Below are 26,833 nucleotides of genomic sequence, written 5' to 3' on the forward strand. Positions count from 1 at the left end.
ATAGATTAGCATTCTGAAAAGCACCTGAGCCCCACATTCAAAAGACTTACGTGGACGGGGCCCCCCAGTCCTAATGAGTTTGGCAGAAAGGCTCCTCATCAGTTCTTCCAAGAAGATTTAAGGATTCTCGTGAAAACTTTACTTGCCTTTGCCTTGAAAATGCTCTTGCATAAGAGAATGCAGAATATGCACTTCAGAAAAAAGAGAAGTAATGTGCAGTGCCCCTCATTCTCTCATCATGTATTGCAGGTGTAGGAGGTAAGCAGGCTTGGTAGTTCCCAAAATCAGACAGACTACAAGCATAAACTGATACTCAACAGCACAGGCTTCTGTTTGAGGCATATGAATCACTGTGTTTTAAAAAGGGTGTGCTGTTTCATTTGCATGTCAGAAAACAGAATTACAACTTGACCTGTTTCTAGACCTGTAGGACTTTTTGGTCATTGTTATTACTGCAGGGCACACCTATCTTATGCTACTGGCGAGGCACAAGTTATGTTATCCAGAGCTCCCAGTTGACAGCTGCTCAGAAACACGCTATCAAAGGGACTACGTAGATTTGTCCTCTTGAGCTCTCTGTCAGGAAGGATCTTAACAGAATGGATTTGCAGATTTCTGCCCAAGAAACCTGTGTTGGAGTGAAACTTAATTCCATTTTCTGGCCTTGCAATTTCTGAATCTAGTTGTACACAACGTTCAGCTGAAAACAAATTTTTGTTTATGACTCTCACGCCACTAAATACCAAGGATCATTATGACCAAGAGACCTTGTAGAGTGGAACTTTTTAATTCAGGTAGCCATACCCAAATCAATGCACCAGGTTACTATTTCAATAATACTAAGGTATTAATTCTTAGCCTCCTGTGAAGCAGAAAATAGCTATATTTTGCAGATGGCGAACCAAAGAAGATAGAAAAGCCATGCTCAGAGATCTAGAAGTCAAGCAATAATTGTCACCATTAATTTTGAAACCTCACTCCTAAAATGAATGTTTGTTGACAGACAGATATCCAGTCAAAAACTCAATAACGTATTTAGGTCGGTATTCATTTCATCACCTTGCTACCTCTGAAATACAAACAATTCACTGAGAACTAATTGTTTCCATAAAAGTTGTTGGAAATAGAAAAGGAGTTAGACTTCATGCCAAGGGGAGTCACTGACTCCAGTCCCAATTCTTTTTCACGTATGTTCCCACAGGTTATACAGGTAAGACCTGAACTGGATTTTCAATGAAAGAGGCGGGCTCCTAACCGCTCTCTAGTGGCACAGAAGGGTTTGAGCTGAGCCGCAAATGCTCAGCCAAGAACTCTCTTTTCGGTGAGGACCCGACGTAATGTCACAGTTCAGTCGATGCAGAGAAAATATGGGGAATGTTTTGGAAAGGCATTCTTCATGGCCACTACTGTCTGCTAGCATGCCATCAAGCTACACGAGCACTGGCAAGGTGAAGGCAGAGAACAGCTAATCTGATGGCTAGTTGCAAGCGGACAGTGGAAAAAGGAGGGGCATGCAACGCTTGGCTTGGTCTGGAGGCTGCTCTTTAGCAGAGGCACAGATGTAGTCTGTTTATGAGCAGCAGCAGAGTGTTGTACAAGATCGGCTCAAAACGCTGTCAAGCCCTGCCTGATCAAAATTTCCTGTTCGCCTCTCCTTCTTTCTTGAACTGATGCTGCATTCTTCTTACTGAGGCAGAAGACATTCATCCATTTAAGTGCAGGGAGCCTGGACAATTTACTCTCACTGCCGATTTGGCCCTAAGCATTTTTACTCTCCATTTCCAAAGAAATGAGAAATGGTTCTGTTTGGTTTAGCGGGCTTATGTGAAAGACAGATCTGACCTATTGAAAATATTTGACTTGTTTGGTAAAAACACAACCGATATTCTGAAATGACTGAGCACAATTCAGACAACAATAGCTGCAGTTGATAAAAATGTAAAGGCTTTTGTTTCAAGCTTGACAAAGGCTGACAGAAAAATTAAAGGACAAAGTGATAATGATGGATGGCCCTTGCTGTATTTTGACTGAGAATGAAAGAAATTTTAAGTGGTAAACTGAACTGAGTGATGACCTACCTGGGAAACAATCTCACTACTCTCTGCAAAATTTAATCAGTCTGTGGTATGTAGTATTAAATAATTTAGCAAGGTTTTAAATTCAAAGGAAGCTGCATTTAGCCTTGCTCAGAGAAAACGGGACGGAACAAAAGGATCATTCAGCTTGAATATCATGTGCCAATAGATCCTTAGCACTTAGACTGAATGATCACGAAGGCTCACGGACATGAGGTCAAGGGGTTCTTTTTACTAATTGATTCAGATTTATGAAACTCTGAAATGGCAATTATGTGCTTGACATTTTTGCTAGCAAATCAGCTGTCATTAAAAAATATCCAAACCCTTTTAACAAAAGCTCCATGTGATCTAGAACCCTAGTTAAAACCATTAGAGACTTCAGGTGGGCGAGTTCATAATGCAAGACATGCAGCTGGGCTAAAATGTCTAGGCAGTTTAGAAAGAAAAGAAAATAATTTCACATAGTCCCATGATTCTAAGACGTTTCATGGGCCTGTAGGTCATATTAAATGTTAGAAGATATGGGACAGCTCATTAAAGTTTGATTAAACATAGTTTGGTTGCACAGTCAGGACAGAGGAAAAAAAATCAAGTGTTAAGAGATACTAGGATTTTGATCTCATTGCTCTTTTTTTCCTAAGTTAGGAACTGGGAAGAACAATAGTTCCCTCTTCTTATAGGAAGTTTGATAATTTGCTGGGGCTTTTTTTCCTGTTTTGAAAGCAGTAGGTTTCAGTAGCAAATGAAGGAGGACGAAGTATTACAAAATTACAGCAAAAACCACAATGTCTCCTTCTGCTTTCAAAGAGCCAAGCAAAAAATTGGTATCTACACATCCCTGGCCCAAATTCTATCCTTAGAAACTTAAAAAATATAACTTGAAAGAACAAAGCCCATTTCAATATTAGTACTTCGTATTGGCAGCATGGTGTCATCCCAAATCACTTAAAGGTTCGTCCTTTAAAATGAGGACCTGATATCACACCATGGCACATTTTACAACACATGCGCCAACCAGAATCGCTTATGACAAAATAAAAACTGTGATGAATATGAAAAAACAAGGTGTAGTAGCAAGTTATTTCTGATTATGCCATCTCATTTGACATTGAAACATGAAGAAAAAGTTAACTGCCCTTAATTGTCTTGAAACAACTTATCTATTGAATATCTCATTTATTTTGTGCACCAGAGCAACAGAAGGACTCACAAAGACTACAGGTGTGTGAAAAGCTGATTTTCTACCAGTAAAGCCAGGCCGGGCTCAGGACAAGTGTGCGAGCTGTCAGAAAACAAGGAGCTGTGGCTCTCAGGCAGGTGACAAGAAAGAAGCATTGAGAAGGAAGTGCCCTAATGCAGTAGGAGGGACATGGTAAGGGAGGACAAGTTCTCAGGGCTGAGAGCAGTGACCGGCTCTGTGACCTCCAGCCCCCCCCAGGTGTGGCTGCCCAAGCTCAGGCCAGCTCTCACGAAGTGTTGTGGGGCCCTGGGTCAGAAGCCGGGGAGGGATATTTAGATAAAACCCACCTCTACCACCTTCCATGGGGACTCTAACAAGCAGAGCATGCTGAGTAGGGGCAGCCCCCACCCTTCCTCTTGAACCTCTCCCCTTGCAAAGAACAGAATTTGGGATTTAGTGGGCACTGGGTCTATGTGTTTTACAATGCTCATGAGTACTTGCTAAAATTTGAAGAGTAGCAGTAAACACACAAAAAAAGGCATTTTTCTCTTTTTTCCTGGCTAGAAAAACATGACCTTTCTCCACAGCACAGATGTTGCCACAAATATGGCTTTGTCACCTGGAGAGTCTGTTGCGCACACAGTTGGTGGAGTTGCACATAGGGACCACAGGAAACTTGAATCGAGCATTTCACAGGAAAGCATCTAACATGAACATTTAAGTATTGCACTAGTGGTTGATAACTTTCAAAATGTGGGGTTTGACCTTTGAAGCCCTCAGTGCTTACTTTAGGGATCATTTGCTCCCCACACCACTCACTGAATTTGTGATTAGCAAAAGCACTCTAGCTGCAGCTCCCTTGAAACAGAAATAGAAGTTTGCAATGAAGGCCCTGAGATGCTGGAACACGCTCCCATTTTATTGTCCATCAGACTTATTGTTTGTCACCAGTCTAGCCATTTAGAAAGCTCACCATTCTTGCTCTTAGTGAAGTAGAAGAATAAAAGGTGACATAATGTAGTATCTCACAATACATTTCCGTATTGCTGTTCAGTTTTAGTGGGGCATATTATATGAATTGCAACATTTGTACTGTAGAAAACAAATAGGTTGTAATGCATTATTTCTTAATTTCTAATTGTGCTAAAACCAGGTGATACACAGAGAACATAAAAGGATAAATTTCATAAGATAATAACTTGACCCAATGATTAGATATTGAAAATCATCTTAGTACAAGGAAAATCTAAATTCTCAGGTCGGCAAATTCTTTAATACTGAAGAATCTGTTTTCAAGTGCTCTAAGTTTTACTTTATTAATGGTTATTAGTGCAAGATATACCTCTAAAGACAAACAAAAACAAGTATTCAACAGAAAGATTAATCTTCCATGTTCTGGAGATACATGAATACAGTATGTACTTCAGATTACTCCAAAAGTATACTGTAAGACCTATTTTTTCCCAAAGTTTTGCTATTAGTTTAAAAAAAGTCCTTTCTCATTTAATGGTAGTAATATTAATAAAGCCTATCATTTTAAGGGAGTTATTCTATCTTGTATAAAAGCCCATCTTTCTAATTAAAGTAGTTACAAATACTGCACTGAGAAAATCACTGAAGCTTATGCAACTTGCCTGAAAGAAATTAAGTAAAATTTGCAGAGCATGCAATAGGCTGAGAAAAAGAATTTTGTAATTCAACATTTTCACTCAAAATGTAAAGTTTTAGAGCATTGTTTGAGAGTGCAGCCTCAAATGAAGTAGCTTTACTTACAAAAAGGCATCTATACATGTCTTGATTTTGCTCACAATTCTACATTAACAAATATATATGCAGTAAAGAAAGGATCTCTGCCTTGAGGTTTTGTAAGATCATTATCTAGACAGTGCAGACCAAATGTTAGGGAAAAGGAGGTAGCATTATTCCTATTTCACAGCTGGGGAAATGAACACAGAAGAATTAAGCATAATGTCTTATATTTTAATATTTTACAGACTTCTGAGCCTGACAGGGGAGTGCAGAACAGATCTCCCGAGTACCATTTTAATCCTCAATAAAAAAACCCAAAACAATCAAAAACACAAAAGAAAACAAAACCTCTTAAAATTGTGTTTAAAAAAGCAGTTGTGTTTATACCTGAAGTGCCAATTTCACTGCATTCAAGACAAAATGTTACCACAAAAGTCACCAAACATCTTGTTTGAATAAAGCCAGCATTTGCCCCAGAAGCGCAGCATTCTATCATTATTAATATGGTGTTCCAGGCCCATTGCCACTGCTTAAAAATCACATTAAGACTGTGATGTTCATTTTTATTCTTTTTAAGTAAACAGACAAGCCATATTTCCTTGTTTCTCCAAGCCATAAAATAGGAGTATTCAAAATTAAATGAAATAAAGTACCGGCAGCTGGCCCTTGAAAACCTATAAGGAAAAGCTAATGTACAATACAAATTCAGACACCAGCAGCCTTGAACGAAGATGACAGCTTTCTCAGAATGACACTTGACTCTTTCTGTGCAAAAAAAATTTCAAAAAGCTCAGCCAGAACTGCACTAGGAAGAAGAAAGAGGCCAAGGAGAATTTTCTAAAATTTCCCTATTAAGGAGACAAGTGTTGAAACTAAGTGGAGGTAAACAGATTGCTGATCTCTATTTTATTATGGTTGCTACTTTCATTTCTCTGAGAAATTCAGGACAAGTCACTGAAATTGCTTAAACCACTCAAAACTCACTGCGATAATTTTAAGGTTAGTAAAAAGAGATAACAGAGAATGTTATTTATTTTAAATTACTTTATTTCAAAATAAAATCAAAGGGGTCCAACATTAATCTGAAATGCTTTATCCCAGTGGGATAACTGTATCCCATTGAAAATCACCTTGGGCAAGTTAATGGCATCTTTGCAACCTAAATCATAGTTTATGGCACTTCTTTGCACTGTCTTTGACTAACACACTTAATTCTCACATTCTTGTCACCATAGTACATTGCATGAGAAAACAAGACCCTATCTTTCTAGCTGTCAATCTTTTATGCTCTGTCTTTTTTTGCTCAAGAGTTCTATACATGTAGTTGGATTCCCCCCATGACTCTTTGGCTTTGTATAACACACTACTATGAATGGTGGGACACATGCAATATAGTCAAAACTTAATTTTATTAAAATTATCCAGCTTCCCTTCAGGCAGGCAGACATTTGGTACCTTAACTATTAAGCCATCAAATAGGACAGTTCACCAATGGAATATCGCAGTATTTGTTATAAAGAATACTTGGTCATATCTGCTAATTTATTTTAAACAAAATGATATACAAACCAGTGCAAAGAGATTTCAGTTTCTGCTTGTGAATGATGAAAGCCATCCAGAGCTCTCCTCAATCAAGCAGCAAACTAGCACTTCAACATGTCAACCTCCTTCAACTCCTCCCTGCCTCCTACCAATCAAGGATTAGGAAACCTTCAGAAAATATAAAACACAGAAACCAAAGAGGGAAATACAAATCTACTAGTGCAATGACCCACAGCAATATCTAAAGAATAAAACACTTTACCCATTCCTACAGTTTAACCCTGCCAAACTTTTTTTCTGTCCTTCCTCCTGTCCTTTGGTTCTTCACTTGCCATGTGGATTAATATGGGTAGTTTCAGCTGAAACATATACCCTCCTCAGGCATGAGGCTATCAAGCAAAAGCAATTTTTTTCTTCAAGGGGGTATCTGGGGAGTAAACAAGCTGTGTGGATACCAGTGAAGGAAAAGTAAAGGAAATGCATGTCAGAGTATAAAGTAGATAAAGAAAAGAGAAATAAAAGCTTTAATTCCTCTGTCTTCATGCCTTCTAGCAAAAGAAAAGTAATCCTGACTGAAAATTGTTTGGACCATTCTTCTCACAAATGACACGTTCACCTTACACCATAACATGAACTCCATCAGTCGTAGTTGATATCTGGAGACCTGTTCACAGGCACCTGCCAGGTAAGTTTCTTCAAAAGGGGTTACAGCTTTCTTAGTGCTAGTGGGAGAACCACAGCCTTCTGAAAGAAGTCAGGGTGTTGTGGGAGATCCCCATATGGCACTGGCCGTTCCAACCAACTTTATCAACTTTGGTAGATCCATACTCATATTTGCTAGCAATGGTTTTTGTGGAATTTTTTTCTCCCTGCAACTTCAGAGTGGTTTTGAGATATACCCTTATAGAATCATAGAATCATTAAGGTTGGAAAACACCTCTAAGATCATCGAGTCCAACCATCAACCCAACACCACCATACCCACTACACCATGTCCCTAAGCGCCTCATCTACACGTCTTTTAAATACCTCCAGGGATGGTGACTCAACCACTTCCCTGGGCAGCCTGTTCCAAGGCCTGACCACTCTTTCAGTAAAGAAATTTCTCCTAATGTCCAATCTAAACCTCCCTTGGTGCAACTTGAGGCCATTTCCTCTTGTCCTATCGCTGGTTACTTGGCAGAAGAGACCAACACCCACCTCGCTACAACCTCCTTTCAGGTAGTTGTAGAGCGCGATGAGGTCTCCCCTCAGCCTCCTCTTCTCCAGACTAAACAACCCCAGTTCCCTCAGCCGCTCCTCATAAGACTTGTGGTCCAGGCACAAGTCCTTATTGTCCTCCTGGCTAGTTTTTGCTGTCTCTTCCTCTTTCCGTGGGAGTCATACAGAAAGATCAATGCAATGAGCTTTCTTGAAAGCTGTCAAAACGGTTCTGAATCCTTGAGACACAGTCAAAGCGATTCACAGTAAGGCATAGCAAGACAGAGGAAGATCCAATGCAGAAAGGCTATGATATGATTTAGCAATAAAAAATGTGACTTTAATTACAAAGCAAAGAGAATTTTGTGATATTGGATCAAGAATTCAAGCTGTAAGAGCTAGAAAAAATAGTTTGTGATTACAGCTTAGAGGTTTCCCTTTTGGAGGAGGGCCTAAAGATGCTTTGGGTCCCACCACAAATTTAGACTGAACCTATGCTGTGAAGAAAGATGTTATGAAGATTTTTAGATTTTGTTCAGGGAAATTTCAAATTTTTGTCAGTTTGATCTGTTTTTTGGTTGGAATAATACTGAAAACAAGTTGGGGGAAGCCTTATTTGCTGTAAGTAAAATACTAAGAGAATACTGTAAGAAATATTTTATTGAATATTTTTTCCTTTTTACAGTATAGAAATGCAGGCTAAGATAAACTCCAGAAAAAGTTCACAAGTCATTAATCATTAAAATTACAAATAGAAAAATAGAATAATCAAAACTAGTAATCATTAACATCAAATTATGGATGTTAGAAATATTAATGGTTTGAGATGAGCAAATTTCTAAGTGTCTACTTCTGTCTGAGCCTCTATGCTCATCTTCACATGTGATCAGAGACCTTAGATATGGAACTTCTCAAAGCTCTCTAAGAAAGATGCATAATTTTTACAGAAGCTTTCCCTAGCCCTCTCAGACTCAGGATGCTGTTTGCAGTCTCCCCAAAGCATTTATATCTATCTCCATTTGCTCAGAACCAATGATTTGTGCTACCTTCCCAAGGTTTATAATCTCAATTGGAACAAAACATGGTACTGATGTATCACCAGGCTAGCATCACCAGTTGACACTTTAAGCAATATCACTACATAGCATATCATTTTTCTTTCTTGAATTGAGTGAAAAACTGAGCAACCTATTCTCAAAAGAAAGGTAAGTTATAGAAGCACCGTATGAGAAAGATAGAGACAGGACACCCTTATCCGCATTCCACGTAGCACCTAATGGTGCAGGAAAGATTTCAATTTAGAAAATTACTAAGTCACTTTAATAACGTCTTCATGGTTTGAGTTTTGTGAATAATAAATGATCTAGATGGAAACAGAAGATCATTAGCAACTGTGAGACTATAATTTTGTCATTGGTCTCAAGTGAAATTATTCTGTTAAGTTATATTTTCTTCATGAAGATTGCATATGATGTTCATAGACATGGTAACTTTACATTCTGACCCCTCAAACAAAAAAGCTCGATTGAATTAAAGTTCAAGAATGTTGAAGGTATAAGCAATAGCAAAGCTTGAAGTCCAGAAAAATTAGAGAGCAAGCTGTGCTACTATGGCAAATCAGTGATAATAAACTCAACAGTACCGTTTTAGAAATACATATCACTTACGATCAGTTGAAAACAATTTTTTTTCAAAAGAGCAACAGCAATACGTCTAGTATATCTAGTTCAAGAAGTACTTTATTGTAGATGCTCTACCCATATACAAGCATCCAAAATATTAACTTTATGAAATTATTGTGTATGGAGAAAAAAACTCATTATAATTCAAAACTAACATGCAATCTTTTCCTTTTCAGAAATCACATAGGGAATCCAAATCAAGAACTATCACATTAGCCAATTATATATGTACATATAAAATTAAACATTTTCAAGTGTTGTGTGTTATTAAAGACATTATCCAAAACTACAGGTTTTTAGAATAAGTACAACTTCTATTCAAATAGGAATGAGCTATACATGTTAGAATATGTTGTTAGAGATCGGACCTGGAGAGAGATTTGCATCCACCCGGGGGGGGGGGGGGGAGGGGCAGGAAGTAAACCCAGGACAAACTCAGATTTAATTCAACTGAAATTCTCTGAATTAAATAATTTCAATGAGTACTCCAGTATGGAAGAACAAAAAATAAAATCTTCCATATGTTATCTAACAAAATCACTTTATTTCAAAAGTTTTCTTTTGTCAAAAACAGTATTTTAATGTAAAAATGTAGAAGCGTTAACAGATTCCCCAAAAGTGTTACTGTGGTTTGGAATGTTATTTTCTTGACCTTTCCAAAATAATTTTGAGCTTATCTGAAAAAAAAATTTGTATCTTATTTTTCTAAAGTCACCATAAATGAAGAAATATCAGTTCACACAGCTCAACTATAGACCCCACTATTCAAGTATTTATCAACAAAAAGCAATTTCAAAGTAGCTGCCTTGCGAGTGTTCAGGGATAATAGCTGGACAATTCATCCATAAAATTAAGCCAACAATTCCACCATAAGTTTCTTGACAGACTTCTCATACTTGAAAATGTCAACTAAACATTATTCTTCTTTAGTCCAATAATGAAAGCTATATTACACAATGATATCTTAATTCATCTCATTGTGCAGCGTTCATCTGCATTGTGCTTTAAGGTCTGGGCCACCTCTTTTAGCATAATCAAGAGTCCTCTAGAGAAGTTAACTTTAATATTATGATAATGATTTAATACCTTAATGTCACTTTAGAACTTTGATGTATGTGCAAAATCAAAATATTTCAAGACAGTTTGAAGGGCTATGCTTTGCAGAATAACACGTGAACGAAATTCTCTATGTGTTTATAATGCTACCTTTAACATAGGGTTATGATGAGTTACTTTCTTAGGCCTTGCCACAGTGAAACCTCACTCCTCCACACCTCAGATTTTGCAAGAAAACCATCCAGCTACTGTGGATTTCAAAAGATAAGAAGATGAAAAAACAAAAAGATCTCTTCCTGGATAAGTTACTAGACCTCTGTTTGTTTGTTTGTTTGTTTTTGTTTGCGTGTCTGTGCATGTGGGGAGTGTATGTATGTGCAGGTATGCATGCATGCATAGCGGGGAAGGGGAAGAGAGAAAAAGAAAAGAAGAGGTGATTTGGGGGGAGGAAGGCTTTTGAGGAGGAGAAAGTCTTCAACAGCATTCTTTTATTTATTTATTTTTCAGCTGAAAGCTCAGGCTCCTCTGTCTGAGAGTTGTCTTCTGTACGTTTTAATGTTATGTTTACTTTTTATAAGATGGGAATAGGAGAGACTTTTCACCCCTGTTTTAAGGACTCAAAACTGAGACACCCTCTTTCTTTTAATTCCAACACAGAAATAAAAAAAAACCCTCAAAACTAAAAAGCATAGGTATTCACATGCACAGAATTTCAAATGAAGTCCTAAGCAGTCTTCTGAGCCTCATATTCTTGATACGCCTTGATTGCTGTAAGGGCAAGGTTGTTTTTTTACTAAAAACACCCTCTATTGTAGCTGTACATGTTGTTATTGTTCCGTTACACCCCTGGTCTGCTCAATTCTCTTTTCACAATGCCCAAGCTTTGTTCACTCAAAGGGTAGGATTTTCCCATAGGCAAAGAAAGTCTTTTCTCCGAGATGTGTCTTAAATGAGACATTTCAACTCAGGAAGTATAAAGGAGGAAACTTCAGAAATTGCCCAGCTGCCTCAACGTCTAGGGTCTTAACACCAAAATAGAGGGCAACTAGATTACTGATGAGCGTGCTGCTCCACATGGATGCTGCTTCCTTTCCTTCCCACCTCCCCCCGCCCCTTCAGTGAATATTTTTATGTGGTTTTTTGATATATGTTTATGAGGATAAGGTGTGTAAAAACAATCCACAAGTTTATCAGAGGCCTGTAGTGAAAATATTTGCAAACCAGGAGATCTATTGCCTATCCGATAAGCTCAGTTTTCAAAGAAAAAAGAAAAAAATCTCACCTCCTCAGTTTTATTTCAAATTACGGTTCTACTCAGTTTTTACTTTCATAGAGTGAGAGATGTGCACAAGTGAGTTACAAAAATAAAGGAAGGAGAGGGGCCCCTATGAGAACCTCACAACAGAAGTAAAACATAATAAAAATGTGATAGTGGGTAAATGAACAGACAAAGATAAAGGAACAGATAGAGGTAATGGAGTTTGGTTCATTTCAGATGTGTTTTGGATTCCACAGAGTTTCTACTAATTTTAAAAGAAACTTGTGTAGAAGTAAAAGTGCATGGTGCTGGAATTATGGGTGGCCACAGAAGGTGAACCTCTATAAATGTATTTGGAGGCAGGAGTTAATAAACTAAAGTGTCTAGTGCAAATTTGGCATAGTGCTGGTTCCAGATATGAAGAACAGTCAATCACAGAGATTTACTACTAGACCAAAAATGAAGAAAAAGGTGAAAAAGAGACCATGAAAGAAGGAGAGTGGATACAAGGGACAGGAATCCAGGAAAAGCAGAGTCTAAGATCATAATTAGTGAGAAACTGAGAGCAAGGTGGAAATACTTGAGAATCTATTAAAGGGAAGCAGCATGAAAATAAAAGTGATTTTAGCTGCATACTTACAGCACAAACAGCAAAAGAGGCCAAATAGATTGGAAAGTTGGGAAGTGAAGAGATCAAGCAGCACGTTTAAACAAACAAAAGAGAATACTTTTCCCTTAAAGCACATAATTCAATACAGAAACTTGTTGCCACAGGTTATTGTGAAAGCTAGGATGATAAATGTTTTGAAATGGGACTGGACAAGCAGGTGGAAGATAAATACATTATAGTCCAAAGGCAAGGTGCAGTGGGATCTTTGGTCTTACACATTGTAGGAGAACTTCTGTTTGAAAGTACATTTCAAAATATTAACGAGGCTGTAACTCAGTCTTTCAGTTGCCTTTATTTGCAAAAAATAGCTTGCCCAAGAAAAAAATACAAAATAAATGAGAGGCTGAAGTCAAGGGAATATGTTGTATCACTTTCTATTCTCCAGAGATACTGAGTTACTGGCTCAATCGCTTTTTACTGTATGTATAATTGTGTCAGTAAGAACTGCCTTGACCATCCACAGCTGCTGATTCATGTTAATTTCCATATTGCTTTAATAGATAATTGATATACAACACATTATAGCTCTGAATATTTCAATTAATTGAATGCCTGTCTTTAGATTGGCAAATCAGGATATTTCACCAAGGTACTTTATTTCAAATAGGTCTGCCAATTATCAAATGCTGCTGTTTCCATTAAGAAGATTTCCCAATGATGTGGACTTCTGTTGCCCACTCAGTGTGATGTTGAACTAAGTCTTCAGCGGTGATATCCAGAGGTTATGAACTGGCGCTACATACATAACAGCTGTGTCTCCAGTTTGATTATGATGGACCACCTTCTTTCTCAATTCTAGCCAAAATCAATGCAGTTATTACCTAAGCTTTGCAAGTAGAATCTATGTTTTTGGGTTGAGCATCATGAGTTTGACAGTTAGCTCTGTTTACTGATGATTAATGACTAGTCATTGGACAAAGGTAAACAAAAATTCTTAATAAATTGGAAGAGAGTGAAAATTGCCTGGGGCCCATTACCAAAGAAAGGGTGTAATATATCTAGCCAGAATGTGCACTTCTAAAGCATTAAGCTTGCCAATTAGAACACAGAAATGACAACAGCTACAGGCATTAAAGCTTGGGCCTTTTTTACTGCATGAGACAAATGTTTGAGCAAACTACACGTCTTGCCTTTGTACTGCTGCCTATAAACTCTGACTTTGTGCCCACCTTCCTGCTTCATGAGGTGTTTTCTTGACATTTATTATTAATAATAAAAGTTAAGAAAAATGAAAGTAGCAGCCGTATTGATTCAGCAAAGCAGCATGAGCATATTTAATAGCCCATGCCTTTCACCTGATTCAAATATATTCAATTTCTCTGAAGTCTGATTTCTTTAATTATACCACAAATCTAAAAAGACTTTTTATGTTATCAGATTGCCATTCATCTGCTTATAGCAATATTTATTTCCACTGCCATCATTTAACATCAAAACAGTATTACCTCATCATCATTTACAGTGGAAAAAATACTACTTTTCTGTACAATTTCATGTCTGGGTTGGTCCAGTTAAAGGCATGAGACACTCTTTGCTTGGTTTGTATAATGAATATGTATAGATACTTTGCTTACCCTTAAGCTCTAATTGTGATAAACTATACCTTCCATTTTTAGGCAAGCTTCTCCCTATGCTAAAGCTGTCTAAACCTCCTCTGAGTTAGGAAGATAACTTCAGAAATTGAGAGAATTAGTAGCTGATTGAGTCCCACTGAGAGGGGGAATTTCATAGGGGGAAAAAGGAATAGAAGCCAGAAGAAACTTTTACAACCTTAAGAAACAGAAAGACAGAAAATCTGTTGAAGTCTAAGGGAAAAAAGGAAAAAATTTAGAAGAAACCACAGTATGGATAAGAAAAGAAAAGCTGCGAATCAGGTTACGCTGCCCTGCCTCTGCAGAGGATACCTTCCATTGATGTCCTCTCCCTTCTCACAAACGCTCACCTGGAAAAACTGAATCAGCCATAGTATCTCTCTGAACTTGGGCATGTGACTATCATTCTTTCTCTCCATCACTGCAACTCCTCTGGGCTCAAGAGTTTCCTAGAAAAACTATTCGTTGTTTAACAGCTGTGGAGCTGGACTTCCAGAGGCTCCATTGAGGCAGTGACTACTAGCACTCAGGGCCCTTATGCCTTACTCCTTACAGATCCGGTAGATCGCTTTTCCTAGACCTTACTTCCTTGACCTGCGATTTAAAAGTATCTCTTGTGAAGAGATTTTCTCCTCATGCAGATTCCTCCCCTCTCCTCTCCCATATCTTTGTGAATGTACCTCCCCTTGTGTTAAATCTGGCATGTACTTGTATTAGAAACCTAACATTCAAGGTAAGAAGGCTTACTTACGTGATAAATCAGGTCTAACAAAGGAGTAGGACAAAAAAATTACATCAACACATTAGGCACAGGGGAAGGGATGAGAATTCAAAGGGGGAAGGGATGCTCCCAGATATATTTAGGAAGATATAGAAAAAAAATACATCCTCTATTAAACGGAAGAATGCATCTCAGAAAATGATAAAAAGTAGGTTTGCTAGCCCCCAGAGAGAGAGAGAGACAGAGACAGAGAATATTGTATAATTTTGGGAGGATTATGTTTCACTAGAGACATTCGTGAATGTAATGAGCTAAAGAAAGGGTAAGACACTGCTTAAATTGATCTATACAACTGATTGTGCTACACTTGATAAAATAATTGCGTCAGTCTCTTCTGTACTTAAAATAAACTTAACAACTCTGAAACACAGTAAGTTGTTAAGCACTAAACATCATCACATACTCTGTCACACTACTCTCATTGTTTCAGAAACCTCGGAAGCACCTGACATTTACCTTCGCTAGTTCTAACACTGGAATTGCAGAAACGCAATTAGGAAAACTCTGGTACCCATAACAGAAAAGGTCAGCAATGTGCAAGTTAAATCTGATAACATGCCTAATGTGCTGCCAAACATAACAGAATGCCTTCCTGATAATGAAAGATTTTACAGACTGCCATGAAGTTGTTGCAAGATAACCAGATCAACAGGGGGCATGCCACTATGCGAAAGACAGATAGGAGATTGTGAAATATTCTTTGATAGAGCTATATTGCAAAGTCACCACTGATGGAAAAATCTACCATTGTAAAAGACCACGTTTTCAGAAATAATCACATAAATAAATTGGGCAGAAAACACAAACAGAAGTTTCAACATTTGGTCAGCGCAGAAGCCATTACCTCATCAAAGGCAGTGCACTTTGTGCCTGCAGCCAACAACCAATACACCACCACCTCCGGGATGTAAAAGACATTTTTTTCTTTTTCTTTTCTTGTAGTAATCAATGTAAGTAGAGGTTAGAGGGTTTAGTTTTTTTGTTTGTCTTTAATACAGAAATACTCACGCAGCAGTACAGGCTCTGTGTTCCTCATGCAAAGACCTCCTCCTTACTTGTGCCACTAATCCTACATAAACTAATAGTGAACTTTAAGAAAAATGAGAAGTAATCTAAGGGGTTCTTTTGATAAATGACATTTCATCAACAGTGCCAAAAAATAGCTCATTACTGAAAGCTGAAAGTAGCACTTATTAGAAGTTTTCTGCCAAATACCTAAAGGCAGATTAAACCTTTAGTGAAAAATGTTTTTGAGACCTTACAAACACCAAAGAAACGTGTATTTGTTATACCTGAATTCATCATGAGCAAATAAAATCTATATAATTCACATGTCTATTTACAGACAATAATTTGTATTAGATTGTTTCATTTTATTTTGTCATAGTTATAAGAAGTTGCATTTTTTTAAAAACTAGACGAAAAAAAGTACTGTCACGAACTACAGTGGAGCTTTCGCCTCTATACTCACTTAGGTTAAAATTCAAATTACAGAACTCATAATCTTCCAGGAATTATTACATACATATCTGTGATAAGAGGACATTATGTTTTGAGACTGCTAGATATTGCAAAATTGTATTAAAGGTAAATGCTAACTGTGTATTATAGTTTCTCCTATACCTGAGTTATATCAACCTATTTCATGATCAACGTAAAAGCCAGCTATTCTTTTCATGTGACACATATTGTTGCCTAATTAATTAACGAAAACAAATCAACTGTAATTTAATGTGAACCTTCCCATTTTTCAATTTCATTAGAAGAAGTATCATGAATTTAGGACAGGACGTATTTTTGAGGATTGACTGTAACCATAGGCCAGGTGATGATCAGCTAACTTGTATAAACTGAATTTTCTCAGTAGCAGGCTATAACTTGTGTAAAGAAAAGCATCTGATGTCCTGTCTTTGGTGGTCTATAAAAAACTAAACAAAAAAACCTCGAGCACCCGTCTGTCTGGTATTTCCATATTTCCCTTCATATATCCTTTTGTAACCAGCTTTATCTGAACAGTGTGTGCCCGAGGCAAGTATTTATAAAACAGTACCGACACAGTGCAAAACATTTTTACAGGTGCTTACTTTGCAAAAAGTTCACAACATAAGTGAATATATTTTGTTTAAACTGTATGAAGAGAGGCATGCCAATAAAAGGAAGTAAACACACTCCCCACAACTAGATGATAGCATCAATAAAAGTGCAATTATACTTCCAGCTTTTTCTTGCTATTCTTTTGGTAATGATCATAAGCAACTGATTGTATTTTCTTGAAATGCTACATATGCATAACATGCACCAAAAAACTAACGAGAACACACTCACCATGTACTATCAAGACATATTCTGTGCTGTTTCGGCCAATAGGGTTTTTTGCTTCACATCGGTATGTGCCATTGTCTGTTTTGTTTAGGAAACTGATGCTGAGGACCCTGCCGTTGACAACCATTCTCTCTGGATCTGGCAGTTCTCCACCGTCCTTTGTCCACAGTACTGGTTCTGGCCTGTTGGATCCAAAGCAACGCATTTAATCAGATACATGAAGCATGTATATGCAATATATACATCAGAAAACAGTTAGCATCAGAAACGTATGAATAGTAACCTGCCATCAAAGAATATTCAATGATCATTTGAGTTACTGGATATAATGAACTGTCACTATTACAACCTTACCATCCCAGATGGGAACTACTAAAGAAAGTGAAAGAGCAAGCAGGGACAAGAAGAGAAACCAAAAAGGAAACAGAACGGTACTGGAACAGGCCAAGATCTTTCCTAAATTAAAAAATAGTTCTCGCGAGGTTTCAGGGCCCGCGGTTCGGCAAGATGCTTGGCAAGCTAAGTGAAAACAGCTTTCCTTTTGTGTGATGAGCAATATGGCCCTCTGTGGCTGACAGGCATCAGAAATCATGCAAGCAGGCTGAGGCAGATGTAAGTGGTTTGTAAATGGATTCTAAAATTATTTAGGCCATTCACATTCACAAGTGCACTTGCATGCGCTGAGTGTTTTTCCTGAACCAGGCATATCAGTCTCAAAGTAGCACATCTTACACACAATCTAAATTTGTTTCTGTTGCTGCATTGTGTCACAGCCCATCCCTTTTTCCACCCTTTCTGCATCCTTCCCTGAAATAATTGCTTGTTACCCATGTTATCACAAGCAATAAGATTTGACTTAAAATCCTGGATTTCTGTCTTTTGTGAAACCTTTCCTCTTGTGCCTCATGAACTTGCAAAAAACAGGCCGAAGGCAAAGCACTGAGAGCGGTAACCCCCTGGGCAAGTTAAGGGCACCGCAGAGAAGGGAACTGACTGTCTTGCAGATTCACATATACCTTCCTACTGGCAAGTGATACCTAACTCTTTCCTAAAGACTCTCAAGAAGTCCCACAGTTCATGAGATTTGCCTAACAGACAGCAGGATGTGTTTATTACTGATATACAGTCTTTACTTATATGTAACAAGATCTACTTTCAAATTCACATGCGGGGAATCACCAAAAAGACAGGTCCGTGACTGGGAATGAAAAGCTGTTTTGCTGAATCCTGACTGTCTCACATACTGACAGAGCATCTCAGGTCCTTAGATACTAGTCACTAAAGCAAGATATATACACCCTGGGGATTCACTGCTACATTATTGTAGCTTTGCACACTGTAACCCAAATATAAATCCCTTTCTTTTGGGTACACTACTTAAGTAATTTCAGTCAGAAGCAGTTCTAGATTTGCACATTTATTTGGTAGGAGAACGTTACATTATATTTTCCTATCGAAGTATGCAGTTGTATGACTAAGTAATAAAACAAAATATAAAACGTTGTTATAAAACTAGCAGATGCCAAATTGGTTTCTAGTCTTACTCAAGAAATACTTAATTTCATTAATTTAAGCAGGTGTTTAAAGCCTATTAAATATAGTAAGTGTTAAGAATAAGAATTAAACCTAAATACCTAAGGAGAGACATTTTGCCAAAATGTGGCCTCATGCACAGAAAAATAGTCCTAATGACTGCAGTGACATGATTTTCTTTTAAGTTAAGCAAGGCATGTAAACAAAGTGAATTTTTCTGAAATCCACTACTGCTTTATAATTTATATTACTTTTTAAAGTAAAAATACTATAACTTATGTTTCTCTTGAAAGATAACAGAGATTTATACACATTTTCGTAATATTTGGATGACACCTTGTTACATCATTGTTGAACTTGTTACCTAGACTGGCTATTCTCTGAAGTTATGATTTTTTTAGAAAATCATATACTCAGGGAATAAAACAAGATTCACATAATTTTAAACCAAGGATTAAGAACTGTCGGTGTATTTATAGCTTACCGTAGTACGTCTTAATACTCTTCCTAAGTGCACTTTCAGGAACTGGTATCTAAATACACATGACACACAATATACACACTTCCTTTCTGCTTAATGCGAACAGGGAATCTAGATGTCCATGCTGTTGCAGAAACATTGCCCTACAGAGTTCACAACATTAAGGTGTGATTTGCTTTGATATGTTAGGGTGGATTTGTTCAATCTTCTAGCAAACTCCTCATTGTTCCCCATTTACCAGCTTACTGTGAATCTGTAATCCCAGGAGTGGAAATTCTGAAACACTTCTGCTACAATGTGCACCATTACCTTCATAAATGGCATGTTAAAGCAACTTCTGTGCAGTGGTAATTTATGGAACTTACATTTTAAATTGAAATTAGATGGCATATCCTAGGGGAAAACCCATAGGATAACAAATAAGTACGAAATGGAGCCTTAGATATAAATTATTCAGGGAGCTTTGTCACATTGTAATATACCAACTCTAGTCTTATACAGAGTGCTTAGCTATGGTTGCAAAATGATGGTGGCAGAAAAATCACAGCTTAGAGAGAGGCAGATCTACATACTCTGGGTGCCGGGGAGGCTGCTAATTAACAGTTAATATTAAGCCACCCTGCTCTGGCTTAGTGGCAGCAGCAGAGCAATTGCTGGGCAGCCGGCCCGTGGTCAACACATCATGGTGGCCGCACACAGCTCTCACTCCATCTCGCCGCTCTCAGGGAGGACAGTGCCTAAAGCAGCAATTCTGTCACAGCCACAAAATTCATTTTTGCCTGTACTGCTGGGAAGCTTTGAGATGCTCTGGTCTAGACAATTCATTAGTTAGGCAGAAGTGAGCTAAGAACATGAGACATTCTCATGCACCCAGGCCAGCATGCTGCTGTGGTCAGTGGCAAGGGGAGCGGCTGTTTAAGGAAAGCATGTGAGTGTGACCATTTTCTGTGGTCCATTCCCCCTGTACTCTGTCAGCATCCACAATCCTTCTATTGGGAATGTTGGAGGGCACATGTCTTGTTCTCTTTTGTATCTACTTAGTATTTAGACCTGTTGCCTACGAATATCTCTCATATCTTTTTGAATCTGCTTATACTGTCTGTCAACCCAGCCTCCCGTGGCAATGAATTCTGGAAGTTCCCTACCTGCTGTGCAAAAACGTATTTACTTTTATTTATCTTACAGTGATCTTCTAGCAGTGGCAATGAATATTGCAGGACATGGTAAGTAACGCTTCTGCATATTATAACCTTGTTACAAGTTATGATAGCCTTGTACTTAATAGGCCTCTCTCTCCCCCTCTTTCTCTGTTTGTTTGAATTTGATACCTTCTGAGATTATCGTCAGGGGGGAAAAAAACTCACAAGAAAAAAAGGATAAAGGAAGTGTAAATGTAGAGCATATTGGCTATTCCTTGACAATTGCTTTAGTACCTTCACTGTCCAAAGCACAAATGCAGCTGAAACACTGATGGGGAAGCTTTCCTTCTGTGACACAAGGCAGGGAGAAGTGTGAATTCCCCATAGTTTATCCTATTGAAACATGTTCATGGGCGCAGATCCAGACAGAGGTTCTTTCTCTTACCCAACATTTTGAAAGGGTTCTGGGTCAACTGGCGGATATTTAGGTTTGACATTCTAAAACACCCGGCAAATACGTACACTCCTAATATTGCACATTTTTCTCCATTGCATACATCTCCAATAGTGCAGAATTTCAACTTTTTTTCACATACTGAAGAGCTGCCATATCTATTACTGTGTGGACTGGAACAAACAGCATATCCCTGTGCCTTGCATTTGTGCTTATCTCAAGTTGAATCACACTTACCAGTTTAATCCCCATTTTTCTCAGACAATCCTGAAAACATCTTTCTTGGAGCACAATATAGCTATAAAGTCAGAACGAGCACTGTGGCCACTAATGCAATTGCACGTTACTACCTTCACACATTTCACGGCACAAACAAGCTCACTGACCTGCTCTGTCCTAACAGGAGCATGCAGCCTGCCAGTACCAACGCAGTCACCCAAAGAACAAGTCTGTCCTCCCTTTTCTTTCCCATTGTGGGTGAGAGGTGCTTTTCTATATCCCTGGTTTACTACTCCCTCCCATGTGGATGCAGTTAAGTGGGAATGAGCTGTGCCACCACTGAGACCCTTTATTGGGCTGAGGGAGGTAGCAGAGCTGAAGCACCAAGATGCTGTTTTCTTTCCCAAAACACAGTTCTGCTTCTGGCTTACCTATTCTAATTTGCTCCCAGTATGACACCTTTTAAAACAAAAACAAACAAATTAAGCATGCTGTACTGAAGAAATTCTTTCAAAGACACAGCTCAACTATGACAGCCCATACTATTTCTTTGGCTAGTATGTATTGCTTTTACTGGTTCGGCTTTGCACGCAGCTGCCCACAGTGGCACTATCAGGACTGCGTTAAACTGAAAGAAGCCAGAGATACCAATCACAAGCATACTAAAAATCCTTAATCATGACCAATGACTTCTCTGCCAGCCCCCCAACAGAAATTTGAACTCTACACTGTCTCTGAAAAATTGCTAAATGGGCTTAGATTTTGGTATAATTTATGTTTAATCCTAGCAGAAAGGCCCAGAATCTTTCAGTAACTGACTTGCAAAAGGGAATGGGTTTTGATATAAATAAATGATTTTGTTAACTGTCCTCATGTTAGCCTCCAAACTTGACATAAAAAGCAACAGAATTTAGTATTCTTTCCCAGACAAACTGAAATGGGACTGAAATGAGGATATAAAAAAAATGATATCACGTTCCAGGATGATTCATGTTTTATACTGTGGAACAGGAGTCTTCTTGCAAGTAACTTAACAAAGAATTTGTAAATAAAGTGAAATTATTTTCTAATCCTGAGGCTAAGAAACCTTTTCTTCCAAAATAAGTCAGCAAGAAAGCTAAGGGCAAACTGGAATGTGTTGGGGAAAAAAATGTTTTAAAAACCACATTAGATCCAATTAGAGAAGAACTTAGGCACAGACTTACCTTTTCAACAAGTGTTTATGTAACATGAAAATCAACAGAAAATATTTAAGTCCACATTAATATTTTTTATAATCTAGGCTTTTAAAAGTAACACAGCAGTATTTTAAAACAAGTTTGTTAATTTTTCATTCCTTTCTCCATCCTTAACCAAAGGACTGTGATATTTCAGTGCTTTCCTATAATCCTCCTTTCTAGAATTATATTTAACCATCTTATTTATCTTAACTTAGCCTTCATTTAAAAATGATACATAGATCTATTGTATCAACTCTTCTTTCTGAACAAAGTGAATTTAAGCAACGCAATCCATTCTCACTTGAAAGTTCTTGGATCTATTCATTTTTGTTGCCCTTTTCTGATTTTTGTGTACAGAAAGGTCATATACAAAGTATTCTTCACTGAGACCTTAGTAAACAACACTCAGATAACTTACTGGCCCATATTACTAGCACAGGATAACCTTTTAATTTCCATAAGATCACACTCAAAAAACCCCCCAAACAACAATAACAATAAAAAAACAGTGCCGGCTTTTTACATACGCAGTCTCACTGAAGATATTATCATCCATCTGGGTATCTGAGCATCCTGTCAAAATTTTGTAGCCAATGTGGATAAAAATAAGAAAGATGGAAGGAGGATTTGTGGAACACTAACAAGGCAAATAAATTCATTTTGAGTATGGCCGTCTTGAACATTGCCTTTTACTTCTCGAAACAGGGGCACACTCGTATTCTCTAAAGTCCATAAAAACATCATCTAGTGGTAATGGTCAAATGAGTAATGGAAAAGCTATCACCACATTTATCGGAGCATTTTTTGTTGAAATCCTGGTGCAATGTTAAAAGTCATCTAAGGGAATGATTGTTTCATTAATTTGAAACTTATAGAGTTTCTCTGTATTGAGAATCTGGACTTTTAGCTTTGTTAGTTAATCATCCAGTTGAAAGTTTAAATCCTGAGGGAACTTCTTGTTTATATAAAGTCTCAGTCTGATGAGTCATATTGGGATGAGCTGGTTTGGGAGCATTTCATCTATCAAAAACATCAATATCCACAATCACTAGCCTTTCCTAAAAGGCTTGGATAGATGGGTTTTATTTTATGAGACAAGAACTCTCTGTGATTTTGTAGTTCTGCAAAGCTGGAGTAACCTTCATAGAGTGTTTTTCTCCTCAGAAGAATTAGTCAAGAATACCCTAAGTACTTTTCTGAAGTTCTCTTTTTTTAAGAAGGAAGCTTTGAGCATCTAGATTGACTATTATATTTGTCTACACTTTTCTCTTTTAAGCATCTCAGCAGACATAACGTAACCTAAGAATATTTATGATGCCCTATACCAATGTTTTTAAAATGGTTAAGAACATGTTATCAACATATGTTAAAAATTTGACAGGAATTCACAGCTATAAAGACAAAAGGAACAACAAGAAATGTTGACGACCGTTGCAGTGTATTATGCCTTTGAAAAAGTTGTTTAAATGATAAACTTAAAGAGGTGATAAGAATCTCAGTGTTAGTATTCACCATTTACAGAAAAAAAGAGAGAACACCAAAAAATAGGAAAAAAAAGATAGCAGGAAAGGGAACAAAACAAACAAAGCAAAACAAACAAAAAACTCCCAACCCTTCATCCCTTATCCTCTCTTCTGGATACAGATAAAGCCTTTTTTTTGTCCATCATAAATGCACTTGGGTGGCAGGCCTCCCTGCCTGTAGCTTGCTTTGGATAAATTAGGCAGTCCTCTCACCTTCAGATTGGCTCACTGGATTACAGGTGCTAACCATGTTGATATGATAGACGAGATTTGCAGCCAAAAGTCCTTATCCCTCAGCAGCCTGTGACAGCAACTGATTAAAGTGACTCAGGAAGAGTCTTTTCAAAGCAAAGGTACTTATTCTTTTACCCAAAGCTACAAAGTATAGATTGCTAAGAGGTAAAAGCGTAATTTTTCATATTCATATTTCCCCCTATCTATACCCTAATCTTTCCTTGCAACCATTTTTAAGGTTCCTTTCAGGTCAGTTCATACCTACCTTTGCCTGTAAGAACCTGACTGTTCTCTTTCTGCCATAATTCTCTTTCCTTCTGTATCTCCCTCTCATCAGGCTGATAAACCACTTCCCTTTATCCTTTAGTATCTTTAGAGTCTAAGATTCCCTCCGATCTAAGGCTTTCAGCCTTTAACACAGCTGTGTAATGCTGCTGGTCTCTCTCTGGATAGCTTTTCCCCAGTTGATCACTAACCCATCATAATGTTAACTTCTTTGCAACTATTTACCTGTAGTTTTTCCTTTTGCCATTTGTGCATTTCTTGTGGGTTCCTCCGCCACTTAACTGTTTCCTTTATGTTAGTTATTCTCAACAAGGCAAGGCAATACCAAACAAATATCCTGAAAAGTGCATAATCTGTATATATATGTATGTATATATGAAGTTTCATGCCTAGTTCCAGTATGATTCACAATCTTCCAAAAGAAGTATAAAAAAACTGCTGTGAATAACATTTTGGAGATTGGCTTTCTCATAGTCATGAGACAGATCAACAAGAGAACTTATGTGAAATCAGAAGATACCTTATCAGTAAGTTGCATCAGAAATGTCGCTTGTATTCTACTATTGTAAGCAGCAGGGACCCTAGAGATGTCTCAAAAAAACCCCAACTTTGTGAGGGAGATGCCATAGGGATGTAGTCCAGAATTTGATTTGAATAAACTCAAAATCCATTGCCACATGAAGGCAGATGTGGGGGAGTTCCCTAAGCTTGTTCACAAAGTACCATCCTCCCTAAGGTAAGTTTAATGCGGGAGGAAAAAGAGGACACTAAATTGGTGTGCTCACTGCTGTGTGTGATTCACTGTCTTCCCATGATCCACATTAGAAGTGAAAAAAATAGTTCAGAGAATTGTAATTCTTTATCAATAGTCACTGTGTGTGTGTTGGAGAAGCAGAGTTTTGTCAGGGTTAGTTAGGTTGTGCTAGCACTGCCAGCCCTTCAGCTTTGAAGGAAATGCAAAATCAGAGCGCTCACAAATGTGCAATACGGCTGATGGGTCAATGTCAGAAAAAACTTCGTCATGATATTGTGCAATACATCAAAACTGAGGTCAAGTCAGCAGATTTTCTCAATAGTGGAATACATAGGAACCCATCACTGTAGCATATGATAACACAGTTACTTATTTAAGTGATTTCTTATGCCCCCAATACCAGAGCATGCAAATGGCCAACTCAGAATAAATGCAGTGAGACATGAAATCAAACTGTGCACAGTTGGTTGCTAACGCCATTTATCACCCCAAGTACCTTTAACTACTCAGTCAGGAAAACACTTACCTAAAAATGCATCTTCTTAAAAACTGTTCTTGTTATAAAGACTTCTAAGAAAATACTATAATCATTGAGCTTACATGTTTTATTTTGCCTGTTTCAGCAGTGATGCTCCTAAAGTTATTCATTTCTTTTAAGGCTTTTACCTGAACATCTTATCTGCTCTCCTCTTCTTTATCGGAAGGAATCTCCTTTTTGTCTTAGAGTTATTAAACTCACCTTGCAGTGAAATTGCCATTGCATGCCATAAAAATAACATGCTAACCTCTTACAAATGTCACTTGTCTTTAAAGAACACAGACAAACTGGTTTGCCTTACATTTTTTAATAAGTTATGAAGGAGACCTCTGTTGAAAGTTCCTCTATGTGGTCAAAATAAACTAGAAAACATAAAAGTAATTCTAAGCAAGACTGTCCTCTTGATCTAGAAGAGAAATATGGTCTATTTTGTATTTCCCAACTTTATTGATCATTTCCCCTCTGCCCAGCTTCCATCCTGTGCTGGCTTTGGCTGGGATAGAGTTAATTTTCTTCATAGCAGCTAGTATGGGGCTCTGTTTTGGATTTGTGCTGGAAACAGTGTTGATAACACAGGGATGTTTTCGTTATTGCTGAGCGGTGCTTGCACAGAGTCAAGGCCTTTTCTGCTCCTCACACCACCCCACCAGCGAGCAGGCTGGGGGTGCACGAGAAGTTGGGAGGGGACACAGCTGGGACAGCTGACCCCAACTGACCAAAGGGATATCCCATACCATATGATGTCATGCTCAGCATAAAAAGGGAAGAAGAAGGAAAGGGGGGGATGTTCGGAGTAATGGCATTTGTCTTCCCAAGTAACCATTACGCATGATGGAGCCCTGCTTTCCTGGAGAACACCTGCCTGCTCCTGGGAAGCAGTAAATGAATTTCTTGTTTTGCTTTGCTTGCATGCGCGGCTTTTGCTTTACTTATTAAACTGTCTTTATCTCAACCCACGAGTTTTCTCACTTTTACTCTTCCGATTCTCTCCCTCATCCCACTGTGGGGGAGTGAACGAGCAGCTGCGTGGGGCTTAGTTGCCAGCTGGGGTTAAACCACAATACCTCCTCTCCTATTAGACGCTACTCAATATGAGATTAGGCTTGACTGCCAAATGAGCAAGAGACAAGACAATTCTGGCTGCAGAGTTCCTACTTCCCTTACAGCCCCCTATTACTTAGGCCAACACCATTAGCAGAGATACCAGCAAATCCTGATCTACCTTTCCATTGTGACAGACAGTTAAATCTTGTTCTAATAATGAAAGGTTTTTAGAGACGCTCAGAAAGTCAGCTTTTCTAATTGATATTAATAACTTCAAATCCATATATCAATTTATTTGC

General features: G+C 38.0%; 1 protein-coding gene across 5 annotated transcripts in view; it reads right to left on the reverse strand.

Annotated features, from left to right (window-relative positions):
- The window catches only part of CADM2 (cell adhesion molecule 2), a 678,107-nt gene that overhangs the window by 48,428 nt on the left and 602,846 nt on the right, over positions 1-26,833 (reverse strand). For all 5 annotated transcript variants that reach the window (XM_075170255.1, XM_075170245.1, XM_075170266.1 and 2 more), the window contains one exon: positions 17,114-17,292. In XM_075170255.1, the coding sequence (XP_075026356.1) occupies positions 17,114-17,292 (179 nt within the window). The remainder of the gene's footprint in view (positions 1-17,113; positions 17,293-26,833) is intronic.

Source organism: Calonectris borealis, chromosome 1 (genome assembly GCF_964195595.1).
Source record: "Calonectris borealis chromosome 1, bCalBor7.hap1.2, whole genome shotgun sequence".
Lineage (NCBI taxonomy): Eukaryota > Metazoa > Chordata > Aves > Procellariiformes > Procellariidae > Calonectris > Calonectris borealis.